Source organism: Heptranchias perlo, chromosome 1, assembly GCF_035084215.1.
Source record: "Heptranchias perlo isolate sHepPer1 chromosome 1, sHepPer1.hap1, whole genome shotgun sequence".
NCBI classification, from domain to species: Eukaryota; Metazoa; Chordata; class Chondrichthyes; order Hexanchiformes; family Hexanchidae; genus Heptranchias; species Heptranchias perlo.
The window spans coordinates 154953346-154979021 of record NC_090325.1 but is presented as its reverse complement, the minus strand read 5'-3'; the positions used below and the strand labels follow the sequence as shown (position 1 = coordinate 154979021).

The window sequence follows — 25676 nt, the reverse complement described above, 5'->3', positions numbered from 1 at the left end:
GTCCTGCAGCCGCTCAGTGACATCCATGACCCTGGCACCAGGGAGGCAACATACCATCCTGGAATCACGTTTGTGGCCACAGAAACGCCTGTCTGCTCCCCTAACTATAGAATCCCCTATCACTATTGCCCCCCCTGTACAGCTGAGCCACCCATGGTGCTTTGGACTCGACTCTGGCTGCACTCCCCTGAGGAACCCTCTCCCCCACCAGTACCCAGAACTAAATACTGGTTGGAGAGTGAGATTCCTTCAGGGGACTCCTGCACTACCTGCCTGGTCATCCTTGTCTGTCTGGCGGTCACCCAGTCCCTCTCTGCCTGCACTCTCTTAATCTACGGGGTGACCACATCCTGAAACATGCTATCCACAAAACTCTCAGCCTCGCAGATGCACTGCAGCGACGTCAGCTGGTGCTCAAAGTCCGAAACCTTGAAATGTTTATTCATGGATATGGAGGGGGAGTGAAGACTTTGTCTTTTATTTGTAGCAAAATCTTAACAACATTCTTTACACTCATGAGAATATAGGGAAGTAGACACTAAGCCTACAGGAAATAGTAGGTCACTTGGCCCATTGTGCCTGTGCTGCCATTTTGTTAGCCATGGCAGCTTTATCTTTTTAATCCCTGTTCCCTACTCAAATCATCAAATCAAACTCGAGCTTATGATTTGGCAAAGGATATCTAACTCCAAGGTGGCCATCTTCCTCTAAATGTAATTAGAATTATTTATTTGTGAGAAGGATAAATGTCAACACGGACAGGTTGAGCCAAATGGCCCAATTCCATGTTGTAACTTCTATGTACCTACATTAGAATGTCACAGGTACAGATTCCTCTTGCTTAAGGCTCTTAATGGCTACAAATTAAATGAGTTTAATGATTATATTCTACAGCCCACTAACCTGGACACTGTCGCACAGCACTACGCTGAATTTTGGTTTGCTAAGGCAATGGACACAGGGAATGCAAAGCAAAGGAAAGATTATGGAGATCTGTGCGATATATATGATTTTTCTTTCCACAAGTGAGGTAGTTTTACAGATCACGAATGCAACAGTCATGATTTAATTATGGTTGGCTTCTTAATGTAAAAATGCATATCAACATAAATCTCTGTTTATAATGCTCATGGCGAGAAACTAAGCGCTCAATTTTCCCGGGAAATTGCAGGTGCGTTGGGGGCGGGGGGCTCCAAAAATCAGGGAAATCCCGTTCGGGTTCGGAAGCCGTCTCCAACCCACTGACTTCTGAGTTCCCCATGGACGGACCTGTGTGTGCGCAGAAGTCCCAATGGCAATTAGAGCCAGCGGGATGATAGTTAAAGAGCCAAATGTACCTCAGGTACTTAAGACACTTTACTTGTGACATATTAGATAGGTGGAACGATTTTTTAATTACCTGAGCAGCTTTCCCACGGCTTCTGGTTCATGCCTGGTGAAAACAGCCATGAAGGGCCGGATCAGGCAAAAAGAAACAAAATAAATTAAATAAAAAGCCATTGCACGAAGTTAAAACACAAAATCAACCTACCTTTCCATCCTGCGCCAACATCTGATGTCTCCCTCTCCGATCTCCCCCTCTTCACCTTCCCCCTGATGTCCCCCTGATGTCCCCCTCTTCACCCACCGATGTCCCCCTGAACTTTTCCTCTTCCCCCAATCTCCCCAATCTTCCCCTCTCCCCTCCGATCTTCCCCTCTCCCCCTGATCTTCCACTCTCCCCCGATCTTCCACTCTTCCCCCCCACCCCCGATCTTCCGTTCCAGCGCAGGATGATGTCTCACTCTCTCTCTTTCTCTCCCCCCCTCCACCCCGCTCGTGTTGCAGCTCCTGATGGCAGCCAGCCTGTCAATCAGATTGGCTGCCAGGTGTAAAACCCGGAGAGGACATAATTCACCATCATTTACGAATGCGATCGCATCGGAAACAGTAAATTTTGTTTATTCTGGTTTGCCCACGCGCACCTTCACCCTCTCACTGCCAACCCGCCACCATTTCAAAATTGAGCCCTAAGAGCAGCAACAGGAGAATAGACCAGATGAATGTGTGGCTTGAGAGATGGTGTAGGAGAGAGGGGTTTAAATTCCTGAGGCATTGGGACCGATTCTGGGAAAGGCAAGACCTATACAAGCTGGACGGGTTGCACCCAAGCAGAACCGGGACCAATATCCTCGCGGGGGCATTTGCTAGTTCTGTTGGGGAGGGTTTAAACTAGTATGGCAGGGGGATGGGAACCAAAGGGCAGATACAGATAGGACAAATTCAGACCAGGAATCGGGAAGTAGAAAAGCAGTTAGTGACGTAGTTAGTGACTCAGAAAGGCAAAAGAAGCAAAGGTTAAATAATGTTCAGCACAGGAATTTGACGGGGTTAAAGGGTATCTACTTCAATGCAAGGAGTATTACAAACAAAGCAGATGAGCTAAGGGCAAAGATAGACACATGGCAGGATGATATCATTGCTAGAACGGAAACCTGGCTGAAAGAGGGGGTTAATTGTCAGCTCAATATCCCTGGATATAGAGTTTTCAGGCAAGATAGAGTGGGTGATAAAAAAGGAGGGGGGGTTAGCATTATTTGTAAAAGAATCAATTGCAGTCGTGAGAAGGGGATACGGTAGCATAGTGGTTATGTTACGGGACTAGTAATCCAGAGTCATAAATTCAAATCCCGCAATGGCAGATGGGGAATTTAAATTCAATCAATTAAAATAAAAATCTGAAATTAATAACACTAGCATCAGTAATAGTGGCCATAAAAGTACCGGATTATTGTAAAAACCCATCTGGTTCATGAATGCCCTTTAGGGAAGGAAACCTGCAGCCCTTACCCGGTCTGGCCAAAATGTGACTCCAGACCCACAGCAGTGTGGTTGATTCTTAATTGCCCTCCGAAATGGCATGACAAACCACTCAGTTGTACAATCTCACTAAAAAAAAAATCATAATAAGAATAAAACCGGATGGACCACAAGGCCGGTACCGGACAAGACAAAGGCAAACCAAGCCCAGTCGACCCTGCACAGTCCTCTTCACTAACATGTGGGGACTTGTGCCAAAATTGGGAGAGCTGGCCAAGCAACAGCCTGACAGAACCATACTCACAGAATCATACCTTTCAGCCAACATCCGAGACTCTTCCATCACCATCCCTAGGCATGTCCTGTCCCACCGGCAGGACAGACCAATCAGAGGTGGCGGTACAGTGATATACAGTCAGGAGGGAGTGGCTTTGGGAGTCCTCAACATTGACTCTGGACCCCGTGAAATCTCATGGCATCAGGTCAAACATGGGCAAGGAAACCTCCAGCTGATTACCACCTACCATCCTCCCTCAGCTGACGAATAAGTCCTCCTCCATGTTGAGAAGTACTGAGGGTAGCAAGGGCACAAAATGTACTCTGGGTGGGGGACTTAAAGGTCCATCACCAAGAGTGGCTCAGCAGCACCACTACTGACTGAGCTGGCCAAGTCCTGAAGATCATAGCTGCCAGACTGGGCCTGTGGCAAGTGGTGAGCGAACCAACACTGAGGGAAAAACCTACTTTACCTCATCCTCACCAATCTACCTGTCACAGATGCATCTGTCCATGACAGTAATGGTAGGAGTGACCACCGCTTAGTCCTTGTGGAGACAAAGTCCCGTCTTCGCACTGAGAACACCATCCAACGTGTTGTGTGCACTACACCATGCTAAATGGGATAGATTCAGGACAGATCCAGCAGCTCAAAACTGGGCATCCATGAGGCGTTGTGGGCCATCAGCAGCAGAATTGTATTCCAGCACAATCTGTAACCTCATGACCCGGCATATTCCTCACTCTACCATTACCAACAAGCCAGGGGATCAACCCTGACTCAATGAGGAGTGTAGAAGAGCATGCCAGGAGCAGCACCAGACGTACCTAAAAATGACGTGCCAACCTGTTGAAGCGACAACTCAGGACGACATGCATGCTAAACAGCAGAAGCAACATGCTATAGACAGAGCAAAACGATTCCACAGCCAACAGATCAGAGCAAAGCTCTGCAGTCCTGCCACATCCAGTCGTGAATGATGGTGGACAATTAAACAAATAACAGGAGGAGGAGGCTCTGTATGCATCCCCCCCTCAATGATGGTGGAGTCCAGCACGTGAGTGCAAAAGACAAGGCTGAAGTGTTTGCAACCATCTTCAGCCAGAAGTGCCGAGTGAATGATCCATCTCGGCCTCCTCCCGATATCCCCACCATCACAGAAGCCAATCTTCAGCCAATTCGATTCACTCTACATGATATCAAGCCTCTGCTCCAGAACTAGCTGAGCCTCGAGCCAAGCTGTTCCAGTACAGCTACAACACTGGCATCTACCCGACAATGTGGAAAATTGCCCAGGTATGTCCTGTCCACAAAAAAGCAGGACAAATCCAATCCGGCCAATTACCACCCTATCAGTCTACTTTCAATCATCAGCAAAGTGATGGAAGGTGTCGTCGACAGTGCTATCAAGCGACACTTACCCACCAATAACCTGCTCCACAATGCTCAGTTTGGGTTGGTCATTACAGCCTTGGTCCAAACATGGACAAAAGAGCTGAATTCCAGAGGTGAGGTGAGAGTGACTGCCCTTGACATTAAGGCAGCATTTGACCGAGTGTGGCACCAAGGAGCCCTAGTAAAATTGAAGTCAATGGGAATCAGGGGGAAAACTCTCCAGTGGCTGGAGTCATACCTAGCACAAAGGAAGATGGTAGTGGTTGTTGGAGGCCAATCATCTCAGCCCTAGGATATTGCTGCAGGAGTTCCTCAGGGCAGTGTCCTAGGCCCAACCATCTTCAGCTGCTTCATCAATGACCTTCCCTCCATCTTAAGGTCAGAAATGGGAATGTTCATTGATGATTGCACAGTGTTCAGTTCCATTTGCAACCCCTCAGATAATGAAGCAATCCATGCCCGCATGCAGCAAGACCTGGACAACATCTAGTCTTGGGCTGATAAGTGGCAAGTAACATTCGTGTCAGGTCAGTGCCAGGCAATGACCATCTCCAAAAAGAGAGAGTCTAACCACTTCCCCTTGACATTCAACGGCATTACCATTGCCGAATTCCTCACCATCAACATCCTGGGGCTCACCATTGACCAGAAACTTAACTGGACCAGCCATATAAATACTGTGGCTACAAAAGCAAGTCAAAGGCTGGGTATTCTGCAACGAGTGACTCACCTCCTGACTCTCCAAAGCCTTTCTACCATCTACAAGGCGCAAGTCAGGAATGTGATGGAATACTCTCCACATTGCCTGGATGAGTGCAGCTCCAACAACACTCAAGAAGCTCGACACCATCCAGGACAAAGCAGCCTTGATTGGCACCCCATCTACCACCCTAAACATTCACTCCCTTCACCACCGGCGCACTGTGGCTGCAGTGTGTACCATCCACAGGATGCACTGCAGCAACTTGCCAAGGCTTCTTCAACAGCACCTCCCAAACCCACGACTTCTCCCACCTAGGACAAGGGCAGCAGGCACATGGGAATAACACCACCTGCACGTTCCCCTCCAAGTCAAACACCATCCCAATTTGGAAATATATCGGCTTTCCTTCATTGTTGCTGGATCAAAATCCTGGAACTCCCTACCTAACAGCACTGTGGGAGAACCTTCACCACACAGGCTGCAGCGGTTCAAGAAGGCGGCTCACCACCACCTTCTCAAGGGCAATTAAGGATGGGCAATAAATGCTGGCCTCGCCAGCGACGCCCACATCCCATGAACGAATAAAAAAAAGGGATGATATGCTAAATGGATCATCAATCGAGGCCATATGGGTTGAGCTGAGAAATAAAAAAGGGGCAGTCGCACTACTAGGAGTGTACTATAGACCCCCAAATAGCGAAAGGGAGATAGAAGAACAAATATGTCAGCAAATTTCTGAGTGCAAAAATAGTCGGGGACTTCAACTACCCGAACATCAACCGGGATTCAAACAGTGTGAGGGGCACAGTGGGCGCAAAATTCTTGATCGGTGTCCAGGAGAATTTTTTCAGCTAGTACATGACAAGCCCAACAAGAGGGGATGTAATTCTAGATTTAGTCCTGGGAAATGAAGGTGGGCAAGTGGGTGAAGTGACAGTGGGTGACCATATTGGAGATAGTGACCACAATTCAGTTAGTTTTAGCATTATTATGGAAAAGGACAGAGTTAAATCAGGAGCAAACGTTTTAAATTGGGGGAAGGCAAATTTTACAGAACTCAGAGATGATTTGGCTGAAGTGGACTGGACACAACTACTTGAGGAGAAATCAGTGGCAAGCCAGTGGGAGGCACTAAAAAGTGAAATTCTATGGGTACAATGCAGACACGTCCCCTCAAAGGAAAAGGGTGGCACTGCCAAATTTAGAGACCCCTGGTTGTCCAGAAGTATACAGTGCAAGATAAAGCAGAAAAAGAAAGCTTATGACTGTCACAGAAAACTAAATACTGCAGAAAGCCTAGAGGAGTATAGAAAGTACAGGGATGACGTAAAAAAGGAAATAAGGAAAGCAAAGAGAGGGCATGAAAAAATAGTAGCGAGTAAGATTAAAGAAAACCCAAAGATGTTTTATCAGTACATTAAGAACAAGAGGATAGCTAAGGAAAAGGTGGGACCTATCAGGGATGATAAGGGTAACTTGTGTGTAGAAGCAGAGGATGTGGGTAGGGTTTTAAATGAATATTTTGTCTCTGTATTCACAAAGGAAAGGGATGATTTGAACCTAGCAGTTAAAGAGGAGAGGTGTGAAATATTGGATAAGGTAAACATAATGAGAGAGGAGGTACTAGAGGGACTGGAATCCTTGAAAGTTGATAAGTCACCAGGGCCAGGTGGATTGTTTCCTAGGCTATTGAAGGAAGCCAGGGAGGAAATAACAGATGCTCTGAGGATCATTTTCCAATCCTCACTAGATACAGGGGAGATACCGGAGGACTAGAAGACTGCAAACGTAGTACCATTGTTTAAAAAGGGTACGAGGGAAAGGCCGAACAATTATAGGCCAGTCAGTCTTATCTTGGTGGTGGGCAAACTATTAGAATCAATGCTGAGTTTTAGGCTAAACAGTCACTTGGAAAGGCATGGTTTAATCAGGGATAGTCAGCATGGATTTGTTCAGGGAAGGTCATGCCTTACAAATCTGATTGAATTCTTTGAGGAAGTAACAAGGAAGATTGATGAGGGTAGTGCAGTGGATGTTGTCTACAGAAAGGATATTATTAAACTAGAAAGAGTGCAGAAAAGATTTACTAGGATGCTACCGGGACTTGATAGTTCGACGTATAGGGAGAAGTTGGATAGACTAAGACTTCTTTCCCTGGAGAGCAGGAGGTTTAGGGGTGATCTTATAGAAGTCTATAAAATAATGAGGGGCATAGATAAGGTAGATAGTCAAAATCTTTTCCCAAAGGTAGGGGAGTCTATAACGAGGGGGCATAGATTTAAGGTGAGAGGGGAGAGATACAAAAGGGTCCAGAGGGGCAATTTTTTCACTCAAAGAGTGGTGAGTGTCTGGAACGAGCTGCAGAGGCAGTAGTAGAGGCGGGTACAATTTTGTCTTTTAAAAAGTATTTGGACAGTTACATGGGTAAGATGGGTATAGAGGGATATGGGCCAAGTGCAGGCAACTGGGACTAGCTTAGTGGTATAAACTGGGCGACATAGACATGTTGGGCCGAAGGGCCTGTTTCCATGTTGTAAACTTCTATGATTCTATGACTACATGGATCTAGTAAGGCATTTGACAAGGTCTCACATGGCAGACTGGTCAGAAAGGTAAAAGCCCATGGGATACAGGGAAATGTGGCGAATTGGATCCAAAATTGGCTCAGTAACAGGAAACAAAGGGTAAAAGTCGATGGATGTCTTTGCGAATGGAAATCCATTTCCAGTGGTGTGCCACAGGGCTCAGTGTTGGGTCCCTTGCTGTTTGTGGTATATATTAATGATTTGGATTTGAATGTAGGAGGCATGATTGGCAAATTTGCAGACGACACAAAAATTGGCCATGTAGTTGATAGTGAAGAGGATAGCTGTGGACTCCCAGAAGATATCAATGGATTGGTGGAGCGGGCGGAAAAGTGGCAAATGGAGTTCAACCCGGAGAAGTGCGAGGTAATGCACATAGGGAGGGCAAACAGAAAAAGGGAATACGCAGTAAACGGGAATATATTGAGAGGGGTAGAGGAAGTGAGAGACCTTGGAGTGCATGTGCACAGGTCCCTGAAGATTGCAGTACAGGTAGATAAGGTTGTGAAGAAGGCATTCGGAATGCTCTCCGTTATTAGCCGAGGTACAGAATATAAAAGCAGGGATGTAATGATGGAACTGTATAAAATGCTGGTAAGGCCGCAGCTGGAGTATTGTGCGCAGTTCTGGTCACTACATAACAGGAAGGACGTAATTGCTCTGGAGAGAGTGCAAAGAAAATTTACAAGAATGTTGCCAGGGCTTGAAAATTGCAGCTACAAGGAGAGATTGGATCGGCTGGGGTTGTTTTTCTTGGAGAAGAGGAGGCTGAGGGGAGACTTGATTGAGGTGTACAAAATTATGAGGGGCCCAGATAGAGTAGACAGGAAGTACCTGTTCCCCTAGCAGAGAGTTCAAGAACTAGGGGACATAGATTTAAGCTGATTGGCGGAAGGATTAGAGGGGACATGAGGAAAAACTTTTTTACCCAGAGGGTGGTGGGTGTATGGAATTCCCTGCCTGAATTGACGGTAGAGGCAGGGGCCTTCAACTCTTTAAAAAAATACCTGGACCTGCACCTAAAGTGCTGTAAGCTACAGGGCTACGGACTGGGTGCTGGAAGGTGGGATTAGAATGGACACCTGGTTCTTCTTCGAACCAGTGTGGACACAATAGGCCGAAGGCCCCTTTCTGTGCTGTATCTTTTCTATGGTTATATGGTTCTATGTTTCTAATGAGTTATTGTCAGGGCAAATGCCGACACTTAATTCCAAATCCAAATTAATTTTGAATAAATATCTGCATTTGTGTGCCGATGAATTTTCAACACTCATTGATTTTTATTTCCTGGCACCTTGGATTGGCAAGATGCTAATTGTTGCTCATGCTACAGGAACCAATCACTGATAGATTTGCTGCTGATCTGGACTGATTTCAGGGCTCCTGGAATAAGAACATAAGAACATAAGAAATAGGAGCAGGAGTAGGCCAATCGGCCCCTCGAGCCTGCTCCGCCATTCAATAAGATGACGGCTGATCTGATCTTAACCTCAAATTTAAATTCATGTCCAATTTCCTGCCCGCTCCCCGTAACCCCTAATTCCCTTTACTTCTAGGAAACTGTCTATTTCTGTTTTAAATTTATTTCATGATGTAGCTTCCACAGCTTCCTGGGGCAGCAAATTCCACAGACCTACTACCCTCTGAGTGAAGAAGTTTCTCCTCATCTCAGTTTTGAAAGAGCAGCCCCTTATTCTAAGATTATGTCCCCTAGTTCTAGTTTCACCCATCCTTGGGAACATCCTTACCGTATCCACCCGATCAAGCCCCTTCACAATCTTATATGTTTCAATAAGATCGCCTCTCATTCTTCTGAACTCCAATGAGTACAGTCCCAATCTACTCAACCTCTCCTCATATGTCCACCCCCTCATCCCCGGGATTAACCGAGTGAACCTTCTTTGTACTGCCTCGAGAGCAAGTATGTCTTTTCTTAAGTATGGACACCAAAACTGTATGCAGTATTCCAGGTGCGGTCTCACCAATACCTTATATAACTGCAGCAATACCTCCCTGTTTTTATATTCTATCCCCCTAGCAATAAAAGCCAACATTCCGTTGGCCTTCTTGATCACCTGCTGCACCTGCATACTAACTTTTTGATTTTCTTGCACTAGGACCCCCAGATCCCTTTGTACTGCAGTACTTTCCAGTTTCTCGCCATTAAGATAATAACTTGCTCTCTGATTTCTCCTGCCAAAGTGCATAACCTCACATTTTCCAATATTGTATTGCATCTGCCAAATCTCCGCCCACTCACCCAGCCTGTCTATATCCCCTTGTAGGTTTTTTATGTCCACCTCACTCTCTACTTTCCCTCCCATCTTTGTATCATCTGCAAACTTTGATATGTTACACTCGGTCCCCTCCTCCAAATCGTTAATATAGATTGTAAAGAGTTGGGGACCCAGCACCGACCCCTGCGGAACACCACTGGCTATTGGTTGCCAGTCCGAGAATGAACCATATATCCCAACTCTCTGCTTCCTGTTAGATAACCAATCCTCCACCCATGCCAGAATATTACCCCCAATCCAGTGATTCTTTATCTTGAGCAATAATCTTTTATGTGGCACCTTGTCGAATGCCTTTTGGAAGTCTGAATACACTACGTCCCCTGGTTCCCCTTTATCCACCCTGTACGTTATGTCCTCAAAGAACTCAAGCAAATTTGTCAGACATGACTTTCCCTTCATAAAGCCATGCTGACTTTGTCCTATTAAATTATGTTTATCCAAATGTTCCGCTACTGTCTCCTTAATAAGACTCCAAAATTTTACCCACCACAGATGTTAGGCTAACTGGTCTATAATTTCCAGCCTTCTGCCTACTACCCTTTTCAAATAAGGCTGTTACATTAGCAGTTTTCCAATCTGCCGGGACATTTGCCGAGTCCAGAGAATTTTGGAAAATTATTACCAAAGCATCCACAATCCCTACTGCCACTTCCCTCAAGACCCTAAGATGTGAGCCATCAGGTCCAGGGGATTTATCCGCCTTGATTCCCATTAATTTACTGAGTACCAATTCCTTAGTGATTTTAATCGTATTTAGCTCCTCCCCCCCTAGAGCCCCCTGTTTGTCCAGTGTTGGGATATTCTTAGTGTCCTCTACCGTAAAGACTGAAACAAAATATTTGTTCAGCGTTTTTGCCAGCTCCATGTTTCCCACCATTAATTTCCCGGTCTCATCCTCTGAGGGACCTACGTTTGCCTTCGCCACCCTTTTTATTTTTATATAACTATAGAAACTCTTGCTATCTGTTTTTATATATTTTGCTAATTTATTTTCATAATCTATCTTCCCTTTCTTAATCAATTCTTTAGTTACGTTTTGCTGTCTTTTGAAGACGTCCCAATCTTCTATCCTCCCACGAAGTTTGGCGACCTTATATGTCCTTGAAAGTCTCGCTCGATTAATGACCAGAAAATTGGGAGTGCGACGAATCGAGTGCACTCCCTTTGAGCAAGGCTCTGTGCCTGGAGCAAAGTTTCTGAGCATTTACCCTAATATTACTAAGTATACTTTAAGTTAGCATTTAATTAATGTTTAATTGTGTTTAACTGTTTGGACATAATGGGGCAGATTTTCCTGTTGTTGGGTTTACTGGATTGCCTGGGAACAGTGCACAGCGCACAGAGGGAAATTGGGCAGGGAGGTTCGCACACCCATAAGGAAACCCGCCCAATATTCCATCCATTAATTTAAATGACTGGAAAATTGAGCAGGCTACATTATAGCTGTGCAATCCTCCGCACCTGATTTTCCTTTGTGTGTTCAGCTCAGGCATTCCTTTATACCCAAGTGCAATAAGAGAAAAATCTGCCCCTGTTAATGTCTACAAAGTCTGTGGTGCTCTATATGCTTATTTTCCTCTCTCCACAGACACATTTGGTCCATCTGGCTTAGCCACATCATAGAAGTCAGCAACTTTATCTGTACCAGTAACACGATTTGCACATGCACCTCAAACTACAATCACCAATCAGGACAGGAAAAGTTTCAACTTTATTACAAACAGTTGTGACATTTCCTACATTTGACCATGTAACTGATACAGAGGATTCAGCGCCATTAATACAGGAGAGGGAACTTGCAGGTTGACGATGTCACAGACAACAGGTGCCTGTTGTGAAATGAAGGTGCTGCAGTGTGAGATGGGTGTGAGAAGGAACCTACATTTGTCTTCACTAATCTTTTTCTCTTGACATATTTATAGAAGCTTTTACAGTCAGTTTTTATGTTCCCTGTTAGTTTACTCTCATACTCTATTTTTCCCCTCTTAATCAATCTCTTTGTCCTCCTTTGCTGAATTCTGAACTGCTCCCAATCCTCAGGCTTGCTGCTTTTTCTGACAATTTTATATGTCTCCCCTTTGGATCTAATAGTATCCCAAATTTCTTTTGTAAGCCATGGTTGATCCACCTTTCCTGTTTTATTTTTGCGCCAGAAAGGAATGAATAATTGTTGTAATTCCTGCACACGTTCTTTAAATATTAGCCATTGCCTATCCACCGTCATCCTTTTTAGTAAAGTTCCCCAATCTATCATTGCCAACTCGCAACTCATACTTTCGTAATTTCCTTTATTTAGATTCAGGACCCTAGTTTTGGATTCAACTACTTCACTCTCCATCTTAATGAGGAATTCTATCATGTTATGGTCGCTCTTCCCTAAGGGACCCCGCACATCAAGATTGTTAATTAATCCTTTCTCATTGCACAATACCCAGTCTAGGATCGCCTGTTCTTCAGTTGGTTTCTCAACGTATTGGCCTAGAAAACCATCACGTACACAATCCAGGAATTCATCCCTCACAGTATTATTGCTAATTTGGTTTGACCAATCTATATGTATATTAAAGTCACCCATGATTATAGTTGTACCCTTCTTGCATGCATCTCTAATTTCCTGTTTAATGCCCTCCCCTACATCTCCACTACTGTTTCGGGGCCTATAGACAACCCCCACCAATGTTTTCTGCCCCTTGGTGTTTCTTAGCTCCACCCATACAGATTCCACATCGTGATTTTCCGAGCCAATATCCTTCCTCACTATTGCATTGATTTCCTCCTTTACTAACAAAGCTACCCCACCTCCTTTCCCTTTTTGCCTGTCCTTCCTAAATATTGAATACCCCTGGATGTTCAGTTCCCATCCTTGGTCACCCTGCAGCCATGTCTCCGTAATCGCAACTATATCATAACCATTAATATCTAGCTGCACTATTAATTCATCTACCTTATTGCGAATGCTCCGCGCATTAAGACACAATGCCTTTAGACTTGTCTTTTTAAGATTGCTGGTCATCTTAGTTTTATTTTGCACTATGGCCCTATTTGTTTTTCGCCCTTGTTTTCTCTGCTTTCCACTATTGCTTCTTTCCTTTCTGTCTTTTGTTTCTATCTTTGTTTCTCTCTCCTCTGTCTCCCTGCTCAGATTCCCATCCCCCTGCCATTCTAGTTTAAACCTTCCCCAACAGCACTAGCAAACACCCCCGCGAGGACATCGGTCCCGGTCCTGCTCAGGTGTAACCCGTCCCGCTTGTACAGGTCCCACCTTCCCCAGAACCGGTCCCAATGTCCTAGGAATCTAAATCCCTCCCTCCTACTCCATCCCTGCAGCCATGCATTCATCTGGTCTATTCTCCTGTTCCTATACTCACTAGCATGTGGCACTGGTAGTAATTCTGAGATCACTACCTTTGAGGTCCTGCTTTTTAATTTATCTCCTAACTCCTTAAATTCACCTTGCAGGACCTCATCACTTTTTTTAGCCTATGTCGTTGGTACCGATATGGACCATGACTACTGGCTGTTCACCCTCCCACTCCATAATGCCCTGCAGCCGCTCCATGACATCCTTGGCCCTAGCACCAGGGAGGCAACATACCATCCTGGAGTCATGTTTGCGGCCGCAGAAACGCCTATCTGTTCCCCTGATAACCGAATCCCCTATCAATATAGCCCTGCCACTCTTATTCCTCCTCTCCTGGCACCACGAACTTGGCTCTTGCTGCTTTCCTCTGATAAGCCATCGCCCCCAACAGTATCCAAAGCGGTATATCTGTTTGAGATGGAGATGGCCCCAGGCTTTCGACATCTCAGGTAGGATGGAGCTCACAGAGCCAATTATCCTTGGTGGTGGCTTGCTCAAACAGTATAGGGTAAATGGCACGTCCACTTCATCAGCCATCCAACAGGGAGTTTGGATGCTGTGCCTTTTCTTCACTTATTTTCTTCACTTTGTTTCCTGCCTCAAATTGATTTTGGGTGCCACTGGGTTTTGCCAGCCACTTGGAAATGTTGAAACATCCATTTGAAATATTTACAGCATTTGTAAAGGCTAAATAACATATGCTGGCACTTGCCTTTCTGTGGCTATATCCCTTCAACTGTTTCCAGAAGCTCTTTATAGCCTACTCACTCACATAATTTCCCACTCTCTCCCTTTGGTGAGTTCCTAGCACCAGGTCCAAATGGGCAGGAAGACAGCCATGGACTTTAATCACAGTCAACCCCAGAAAATCCTAGTAGATTAATCTGGCTTGAATTATTCGAGAAGCTACCCTTACATCCACAGGAGGGTACAAAGTGAACAACGGTTTCTCCATGTACATGGCTTAAAAAACCACTTGCCCTGATGCTCAGACAGCAGCCAGCACTCCTGTGTTTTGTTTTAATCCACACTCTACAAACTGAGCATACACCTGTTAGATTATTCCCAAGTGGTACTACTTTGACATGTGAGACTTTCTAAATTGTGTGCCTAATCTTTGCACTGTGATATTTTTCCATTTTTTAACCATAGAATATCTTTGCACTAAGTGCTGACTAGTTGGGAGCTGTGACTCAGTAAAAGACTGTGATCCCAATGACTCATTGTGCACACCTACTCTGTTGGCAAAAATGCAGCAGACCGGGGCTGATTACTTCCACTCCTGACCTTGTCAAAGTATCCAAGATCAGCGGGAGGTCACCTCATTCATAATATTGCCGTTGGACACCCATACTACTGTGGGCACATCAATGGTCCTCACCAGAAGGATGGGGTCAGGAATAGTAGCCAAGAGCCACTAGTGCAGTTGCCAGCACCATCAGCGCACCACGTTATTTTTAGCCTTTACAAGACAGCCAATTTAACAGATATGCAGGCAAATTTTTGGGAGGGTCCAGGACAGAACCCAGGCCTCAACCCCCTGGTAGGTCCTACATCTGTTGCTCCAAGTATCAGGTTCATTAGTGCAAAGGAGGCTCGTGTGGGAATTCCCTCCGCTGAACCTGCTGCCTCTAATGTCATAAATGTAAGGAGTCGCACAACACCAGGTTATAGTCCAACAGCTTTATTTGAAATCACAAGCTTTCGGAGCTTTGCTTCTTCGTCAGGTGAAGAAGCAAAGCTCCGAAAGCTTGTGATTTCAAATAATGCTGTTGGACTATAACCTGGTGTTGTGCGACTCCTTACATTTGTCCACCCCAGTCCATCACCGGCATCTCCACATCATGGCTACTATCCAATATCATAGGCATTGGAGCAGACGAAGGTTCCGCCCTAAGCACACACCACCGGAAATTCCCAATAGAAGCCAGGACCAGACATATTACAGTCTCAGCCAATTTCCCACCCCCGCCACTACACTCCCAGGAGAATTACACCAGGAGTGTGCCACTAGGCCCCATGGATTTTCGGGGCCTTTGGTAAAATGCATTTCAAATGCATCATTACAAACAATGTCATATAACAGCAGACACAACAGAAAAGATTTGACAGTTCTACTGCTTTAAATACATTCAACTGAAGTCGTTTTCTATGAGCTATTTTTTCTCTGCTTAGTTAAGGCCGCACCCACCTCACCCTGGAACAGGTTCTTGAAGTTCCTGTCCTTCCATTCCTATGGCACAGTCACATCCCTTATTAATGTGCATTTACACTCCCTCTATATTGTAAGATTATAGAAGTTTACAACATGGAAACAGGCCCTTCGGCCCAACATGTCCATGTCGCCCAGTTTATACCACTAAGCTAGTCCCAATTGCCTGCACTTGGCCCATATCCCTCTATACCCATCTTACCCATATAACTGTCCAAATGCTTTTTAAAAGACAAAATTGTACCCGCCTCTACTACTGCCTCTGGCAGCTCGTTCCAGACACTCACCACCCTTTGAGTGAAAAAATTGCCCCTCTGGACCCTTTTGTATCTCTCCCTTCTCACCTTAAATCTATGCCCCCTCGTTATAGACTCCCCTACCTTTGGGAAAAGATTTTGACTATCTACCTTATCTATGCCCCTCATTATTTTATAGACTTCTATAAGATCACCCCTTAACCTCCAGGGAAAAAAGTCTCAGTCTATCCAACCTCTCCCTATAAGTCAAACCATCAAGTCCCGGTAGCATCCTAGTAAATCTTTTCTGCACTCTTTCTAGTTTAATAATATCCTTTCTATAATAGGGTGACCAGAACTGTACACAGTATTCCAAGTGTGACCTAACTAATGTCTTGTACAACTTCAACAAGACATCCCAACTCCTGTATTCAATGTTCTGACCAATGAAACCAAGCATGCTGAATGCCTTCTTCACCACCCTATCCACCTGTGACTCCACTTTCAAGGAGCTATGAACCTGTACTCCTAGATCTCTTTGTTCTATAACTCTCCCCAACGCCCTACCATTAACGGAGTAGGTCCTGGCCCGATTCGATCTACCAAAATGCATCACCTCACATTTATCTAAATTAAACTCCATCTGCCATTCATCAGCCCACTGGCCCAATTTATCAAGATCCCGTTGCAATCCTAGATAACCTTCTTCATTGTCCACAATGTCACCAATCTTGGTGTCATCTGCAAACTTACTAACCATGCCTCCTAAATTCTCATCCAAATCATTAATATAAATAACAAATAACAGCGGACCCAGCACCGATCCCTGAGGCACACCGCTGGTCACAGGCCTCCAGTTTGAAAAACAACCCTCTACAACCACCCTCTGTCTTCTGCCGTCAATCCAATTTTGTATCATGCTGCAAATATTTTACACACTTTTATTGGGTTGTACATTGAGGCACCACCACAGCAATCAAGACAGTAGTCCAAAGGTATACTCAATAACTGACCTTGTGACTTTATATGTATGGTTATAATTATGCTCAGCTTCAGTTTGTGTTTCTTTCCAGGGGTTACAAGCCACACGGCCCTTGGTCCCCCAATAGTCATCCTTGATGTCAGTTATTCTGTTTGAATAATAAATTACTGGGAATAGAGGTATCATATGTGTTACTAGAGAAAATAGTTGTAATTAGCACAATACGTTCTGTGCGGGTTACCTGCACGCATTATTGATTTTCAGAAGGAATTCAGTACGTGTGTAACTGAATACATGAAGCACGTCTGAATATCCAACTATTCCTTAGGATTTCTATTGCATGAACAAGGTTTTGTTTTTTTAAAATGTATGAATGAAAAGTGCACCATCATAGTTCTGGTAGCCTCCTGCATATTATTTGATATTTTGTAAAGTAGAATGTCAGCTTATTATAATTTTTCCCAGGAGCATGATCCAACGGGGAAATACATATAGGCTACAATGGCTTTACCTGCCACAGGAAGGGCAGTGAAACTTGCAAAAACACTGTCCAAAGCTTGAGCTATCACATAACTCTGTGCTGAACTCCCCTGCTTAATCTAAAACACCTCACTTTCTGCTCCTCATATAAACAAGAGAATTCAGCTCAGTGAGAAATTTGATACGTGGTGTGGTACTGAGCTGTGCAGACAAGGATCCCTGCTCCCTGTGTCATTAGCTGACCTGCAACAGAGGGGCTTCTACAATTAACTTCTGTGCCCCAATGCTAGGGAATAGGAAAACCAAAAATCATCCTGATCACAAGATAATTATGGGTGAGGAAAGGCATTCGGTCCATCTTAATTCATCCATCCAGAAAATATTCTACTCTCCCCTTCCCCCAGTAACATCCACTTGTTTCTTAAACAATTCCAAGGTTTTTGCCCATGTTGAATCAGGAAGTTTATTCCACATGTTGATCATTTTTGGTGTGAAGAAGAATTTCCTGATCAGTCCTAAAATTATCTTTTTCATTAGTTTGAATCCTTAGGGGTTAAATGTCCACAGGGAATCACCCATTAATCTGCTATAACTTTGGTGGATGACATGGAAACCCCAGGGAAACAATGTAAATGCCATTTACAGTGTTCCTCCAAAGTTTTTGTGGCTGTTCTACCAAAGTTATGGCAGACAATCGGTTGAACCCCTGTAGAAATGAATGGCGATATCCCCTAGTTCTAATTGTGTAGTTTAAACCAAAAGCCCAACTCCATCCAGCCTTTCCTTGCAACTCAGACCTCTAACACTGAGGATCAGCCTCATGGCTATTCTCTGCACTGCCTCCAGTGTTTGAATGTCTGTATTGTTTCTTGGTGATCAGAACTAGACAGTATTCAAGGTGTGGTCTGATCAGAGCACCATACAGTTTGATCACTACCTCCTCTGACTTGTATTCTACTATTTTGGTTGTATTGTTCAACATTGTCGTATCATTGTTGATTGCTACTCAGCATTGATTGGAAGTGTTTATCGTTGAGTCTACAAAAGTCTCTCTCAGGTTCACTCTTAGACATTTTAACACCATTCATGGAGTACGAGTGTCATCTATTTTTCCTTCCTATATGTAGCACTATACACTTTTCTACATTAAATTTCATCTCCCTTTGTTCTGCTCACTTACATACCTTATCCAACTCATTATTAATTTCTGAGCTGTCCCTTCCGATTCCATTGCCTTTCCAAGTTTGCAAAATTGACCATTTTGTATTGAGTTTCTGAATCCAAGTCATTTATGTAGTGGTCCCAGCGCGAGCCCTGAGACGCCCCACTCAGTACATCCCCCCACTCCAACATAACTCCTCTACGAGTACTCGTTTCTCACCCTTCAGATCGCTCTTTATTCATTCCCAGGATTTACCTGAATCCCCACAGCTTTATTTGTCTTGAGCTCATTGAGCCTGTCCATCACAATGAAGTCATTGATTTTACTTAGGAGGGTATGTTGCTTATGTCTTCCTTTGTAAATACTTGGAGGATGTAGTCATTCACAATATATACTATTTTGTGTTTATCCTCAGTTTCAAGTCCATTTGCTTCTTTTGTAGTTTTCAACTCTTATGACTGCCCTCTTGCTGTTGTGGAACTGAAAGAATTTTATTTTTACTGCGATGTTTAGCATCTGCTGCTATGCTTTTTCCAGGTCTCTCTTTGCCCTTCTGATCACTCTTTTAAACATGTTACTGCATTTTCCTATATTCATCCCAGTGACCCCCATTCTCCTTTTTTTTTATTCACTCATGGGATGTGGGCGTCGCTGGCGAGGCCGGCATTTATTAACCATCCCTAATTGCCCTTGAGAAGGTGGTGGTGAGCCGCCTTCTTGATCCGCTGCAGTCCGTGTGGTGAAGGTTCTCCCACAGTGCTGTTAGGAAGGGAGTTCCAGGATTTTGACCCAGCGACGATGAAGAAACGGCGATATAGTTTCAAGTCGGGATGGTGTGTGACTTGGGTATTCTGTAGCGAGTGACTCACCTCCTGACTCCCCAAAGCCTTTCCACCATCTACAAGGCACAAATCAGGAGTATGATGGAATACTCTCCACTTGCCTGGAAGAGTGCAGCTCCAACAACACTCAAGAAGCTCAACACCATCCAGGACAAAGCAGCCTGCTTGATTGGCACCCCACATGCAGGTGGGTGTTGTTCCCATGTGCTTGCTGCCCTTGTCCTTCTAGGTGATAGAGGTCGCGGGTTTGGGAGGTACTGTCGAAGAAGCCTTGGCGAGTTGCTGCAGTGCATACTGTGGATGGTACACACTGCAGCCACAGTGCGCCGATGGTGAAGGGAGTGAATGTATGGTTGGTGGATGGGGTGCCAATCAAGCGGGCTGCTTTGTCCTGGATGGTGTTGAGCTTCTTGAGTGTTGTTGGAGCTGCACTCTTCCAGGCAAGTGGAGAGTATTCCATCACAGTCCTGACTTGTGCCCTGTAGATGGTGGAAAGGCTTTGGGGAGTCAGAAGGTGAGTCACTCGCCACAGAATACCCAGCCTCTGACCTGCTCTTGTAGCAACAGTATTTATGTGGCTGGTCCAGTTAAGTTTCTGGTCAATGGTAACCCCCAGGATGTTGATGGTGGGGGATTTGGCGATGGTAATGCCATTGAATGTCAAGGGGAGGTGGTTAGACTTTCTCTTGTTGGAGATGGTCATTGCCTGGCACTTGTCTGGTGCGAATGTTACTTGCCACTTATCAGCCCAAGCCTGGATGTTCACCCTCTGGATTTGTACAGGCTATATTTTCTCTTCACCCCACTTTTAATTTGTTTGTTAATCGATTTAGGGTCATGTTTACTTAGTCTGAACCTCCTGGTTTTAGGAATGTATTTATCTTGCATGCTCAGCATTATACCTTTAAAGATGCTCCATTTATCTTCTACTGAAGTGTCGCTGAACAATCTCTCCCAATTTATTTGCTTAAGTTGTTCCTTCATTTCATTATTAAAGTTATGTACCTGGATCCTGGTTTTAGGTAATTCTGACTCCCAGACCATGTTAAATGTTGTGGTTGCTGTTCCCCAAATTTGCTACAGCTTCCATTCCCTATATATTATCTGGGTCATTAAGGAATATCAGATCATGATGAGCTTCTTGACGCACTGGGTCAAGAATCAGTTATGCACTAAATCTACCAACTCTGACTCTTGGGCATATCAGGTTGATTGAAGTCTCTATTAAAGTAACTTTCCTATCTCTTTATAGAGCAAATTGTGCTTCTTATACTGACTTGGTGGTCTATGGTATACCCCCATTGTTAGTTAGAAAATGGATATCGTAGGAGGACAGAATCAGGCTTGGCTGTGAATAGTTTGCTGACACACTCAGTCTAGAGTCACACAAAGAATAGTTATTTGGGGAAGGCACTGCAGGGTTGTTGACACCTGTGAAAATCACACCTATGCATGAGGCATTCCTTTCCAGAAAGGAGGGGAAAAATTAGAGAGGTAAAAATGTATTCTAAAAACCTTTTCCTCTCTGTTGCTGCCTCCTCCAAACTCAGGCCTGTCGCTTATCATGCTTCTTCTCAGACAGTACACCTGCTGCAGATATGCCAAACCAAAATCTGGTTTGATTGAGTTTCAATTCTATGCCAAGCAGTAACCTGTTGTTGCACGAGAGGTAATTTTACATCAGGGAGCCTTGCCAACCAGCAACTAGTATCAGAAATGCAGATACATAAACACCCACATTTTTCAGATCATTCAGAAAATCTTGTGCTCTTATGCTCCTGAATTTCCAACATGTGCTCCCAATGGCTGAGGCTCACCGCTGGAACTGTAGACTTGTAAATTTACCCCTGCTTATATTTGTTTAGTTACACTCCGTGATAAGCAGTTAAGCAATCTTAGACACTGTTGCAAACATCCTCCATCCACATCAGTATGGGAAAAAAATGGTCAAAAATTACATCCAAGACTCTGACAAGACTTGGAAAATAATCCAGTATTTCTCCAACAGCAGCAGAGATTTTTCTGTGACTTCTTCTTAAAATTAAAAGGCAGTTAGTGACTCCTATTGAAATAACTATTTCAACCCACAATAATACTCCCCTTCAAAGCTGTACAAAGCAGAAAAGAAAATCTTCCTTTCCAGAGTACTATCACTTACCTTGACATATTCAGTTTTGTTGTACATGGAACCCTTAAAATGGTTCCTTCATAACAAATTCTAATTTTGAAAATTTGTCACACAAGAGATTAATAAGGTATGATACCATTAACTTTAGGCTCAGAATTTCCTCAAACGGAGTAACCATCGAGGTACACCAAAATTTCCTGAGAATTCCATTTGCATATGCCGAGTATAAAAAAAAGTGTAAAACAAGCAGGAATCAGTGTAAACAATCGAGGGCCGAGGAAAACAAGAAACTTCTTTTATGCATGAAAATTAAAAGTTTGAAGCCATCAAACCATCCTTTATGCCCATTAGGTATACATGTTTAAGAAAATGCAATCAAGGAAGCTTTTCAATTCTTAATGTAACTCATTCTGATGCTGTAAAAATGCATTCAAAGAACCAGAACAAATTAGCAAACAGTGTCTGAGATACATCAGTTCTCTATAAATATATGATTTCATAGATTTCAACAAAATTTAGTGAAATGTTGTTATATCTGATAGTAGGCCTGAATATAGTGCTGCTATGTTAACAGCACAATTGGGACTGCAATCATGTACTGAAAAGTCCACCTAAAACAACAACAACTTGCATTTATATAGCACCTTTAACGCAGTAAAACATCTCAAGGCGCTTCACAGGAGTGTAATCAGACAAAAATTGACACCGGACCAAAGAAGGAGACATTAGGACAAGTGACCAAACGCTTGGTCAAAGAGGTAGGTTTTAAGCAGTGTCATAAAGGAGGAGAGAAAGGTGGAGAGGTGAAGAGGTTTGGACAAGGAATTCCAGAGCATACGGCCTAGATGGCTGCAGGCACAGTCGCCAATGGTGAGGTGAAGGAAGTGGGAAATGCACAAGAAGCCAGAGTTGGAGGAATGCAGAGTTCTCTGAGGGTTGTACGGCTGGAGGAGGTTACAGAGATAGGGAGGGGCGAGGCCATGAAGGGAACTGAACACGAGGATAAGAATTTTAAAATTGAGGTGTTGGTGGATCGGGAGCCAATGTAAGTCAGCGAGCACAGATGGCAATAAGGAAATAATTTTGGTTCAGGACTTTTGATTCTCTTAACTGGATAATTCGCACAATCACAAAGATTCATTAATTAATAACTTGAGATCGCAACAAGTTTTAAATACAATACTAAGTATTGGGGAGCCAGAGTGAGAAAGCATCAGAGAAATATTGGGAAGTTGAGGAGCAAGCTGCAGAGACCTCTACTTTAGCCTCAGAAATTATGTATGAAGCTTGGGAGATGCAACATCCGAAGTGCAGTATATAGAAAGCACAAATGCTCTAAATGTGCACTCTGAAGAAAGTACATGTTCACTTATGTCTCTTGAGCACTATATTCATTTATATCTTAGAGATAGTGATTAATATGTTGTTAGTGTGTAGTTTTCGTTTGACTGCTTTCCTTAAATGGAATCTTGTAATTCCCCAAAAGAAAGTCTACTGGAATGGATTGGGCTTTTGGTTTTGATTCCTTTACTAGTGATTCCCTTAAACGAACTTCACAGTATCAGCATTGCCAGTAATATGGTTATTTTTAGAAACTGACCAGAATTTCTGCAGGATCACATGTATATAGATTTGTATATTAAATGAAGTTGCAGTCCTGAGTTCACCTCCTATCTTAAGAGCAATCTTTCTTTTGATTAACAGTCAGTTTGTTCTATCCTAATCTGTAAAGGAGGCACTCACTTGCACAGTCCATTCTCTGGTTCCTCAAGTCCGAATCTTTCATCGAAGGTAAGCTGTATTTGCATATTCTCATCAGCTGCTATTAATCTCCACACCAGCACCACATCCCGAGGGTAACTTTGAGGGAATCGTGGACTCTGCACAAATCCATCTTCTGATATTGTGATAATTTTTTCATGCTGATGATCGTGTACTCCTAATTTAATTAAAAAAAAGCCCATGTAATTGTTTGTGTAAAACACAGGGAATTTAAATCTCAGCCATAACCAATTGTATTTATGTACTTCATTTTGTCTAACTGTGCAGATATAAAATGTAAACTGATATAATAAACACAAATCCCACAACAACCACCCAATAAAGGAGATTGAAACCAGTGAACCAGTAACCTAATGAAATGTTTGTAATCTGGAATGTGTTTAACCATTCTCTATACCATATCATTTTTATCAGCTATCTGCTGAAAGTTCCTTCAAGATGATTGACATGGCCCGTTCTTTCATCACACACTTGGCTACAGGTTATGAAACTTTGATGAATAAATAACACATGCCGTTAGGATTTGCCATCACTTAGATCCAGACACTACAGAGACTTTAAATAGCGAAAGCCATTTGCTCTCCTTCCTGCTGTTTTGAAGGTTGATTGACAACATGAAAAGTTTGTAAATGTTTTTAAAGTCCACTTGCCTCTGATTCATTATTCCCTATTCTGTTTGTGAGACTATGCATATTAGATTTAAAGTAATTGATCTAAGGTCTTCATTTAGATTACTAAAGCAAAACTGGACAAAACTGAAATGTGCATCATTTAAGGTCAAATGTGTTTCTGTGGGGGGTTTCCATCCCTCCTTTAAATAAATGATTTTCTTAAAGGAACATTGTCATTCCGAAACAATTGCATGGAAGGCTTTCAAGCTCTTTTTCAGCATAGTGATATTTTTTGCAGCACAATCACACAATTTGCACCAGAAAACCTAAGTGCATCACAAAATCACCACATTGCTGCCGTTTGATGTTAGCATGATGAAAATAACGCATAATTCTGCTGGACTTTTTCTGTCCCAAAGTGGTAATGATTCTTCCTTAATGCAGTTACCAAGCCAAACTGATGCTACATCACCAAGTCAATACTTAGTGATATGTCAACTTTTAAAGCAATGGACACAGCCAGGAATTGCCTTCGGAAAAAAAATTGACCTACAAACAGTGCCAAGTTCACTGTCAGGGAAAGCTCATACTGTAAGAGATAGTTTTACCTGCCACATTGCAACCTTTTAGAATGTTCTTTTTTCAAATGTGCTTCCTTCCATTTATTAACCTGGCAAAATAATTTTTCAGGACAATTCCCCTTTAAGAAATTTTGCATAGATTAATTTTCCTTAAGATCTATGCATAAGATTCAGTGAATATTCAATTTTCCCTCTGCAGAGAGTACTGCAGAGAGAAAAAGTATTTCAATTATGTAATAATCATCTGTAAATTATCCAAGTGCCATTAGCAACTAATTCACATGTTGCTCCCAGCAGGACTAGACTCGTGGTACAAGAACCCATTCGACAAGTTTCAAAACTTAAAAAAAGACTTGTCTTTAAATATTCTTGGCCCCTGTGCTTATGGAATGGAAATCAATCCCAACACTTTTTTTGTTCCATTTTTAGGCCAAAATAAAAAAAGGAATGTGCTGCAAAGCAGACAAGACATCATATAGATGGATAAGTCGGCACAGAAACATAGATTTCTAGAACATTGTCTTGTTGAGCCTGGGTATAAACTTTGTTGCAATTTGGCGCTTTTTTTTTGGGTGGGGTAGGAGAGGAGATACAACAAATAGAACCTGGGACGAACAAAGGCAAAATGTATTTCAACTGTAACAGAATAAAAATTATGGTTTTAATGTTCCTCCTGTTTTTCTTTTTGTCAAACCGACCTGCTCCAGTGATGTTAGCCACATCCCCTTAGTTTGGTGCAATAAGAACCAAATGATGTCAGACAAAGCAGTCACGGGACAGAAGCATCATGATTTGGGGCAAAAATTTGCAATTTAACTTCTTCATACAAAGGACAAGAGTTCCAGACACCAGCTTTGAAATTTGTGGGTTCTCCTGGTTCCCAGCCATAACTTCTGCAGGAGATTGTCCAAACCCTCAGAAAAGTCACAGTGGGAGATTGGGACAACCCCAGCGGAATATCAGGGCCAAAAACTTTGGGGTAGAGATTTCTGGGCGCGCGGGGATTGCAGAGATAAATCCCTGCGTCTGCATGGTGAGGCCCGAAGCACCCTGATTTTGAGCCTCGAACCTCATTTCCATCAAATTGGCAAGGTTTAAGGTAGAATGTGTTTCCAAGAGCATTTTCCCTCCCCCTTTAAATAAAGATTTTCTTAAAGGGATATCGTCATTCCTGAGAAGTTGCGTGGTATGCCCACCGGTGAAGAGTCATTGAAGATCAGACCGCTGCTAGTGTCAAGTAAAT

General features: G+C 43.4%; 1 protein-coding gene across 4 annotated transcripts in view; it reads right to left on the bottom strand.

The window, feature by feature from the left end:
* The window catches only part of pdgfc (platelet derived growth factor c), a 338263-nt gene that overhangs the window by 217929 nt on the left and 94658 nt on the right, over positions 1-25676 (bottom strand). For all 4 annotated transcript variants that reach the window (XM_067992754.1, XM_067992746.1, XM_067992765.1 and 1 more), the window contains one exon: positions 23203-23398. In XM_067992754.1, coding sequence (XP_067848855.1) covers positions 23203-23398 — 196 coding nt within the window. The remainder of the gene's footprint in view (positions 1-23202; positions 23399-25676) is intronic.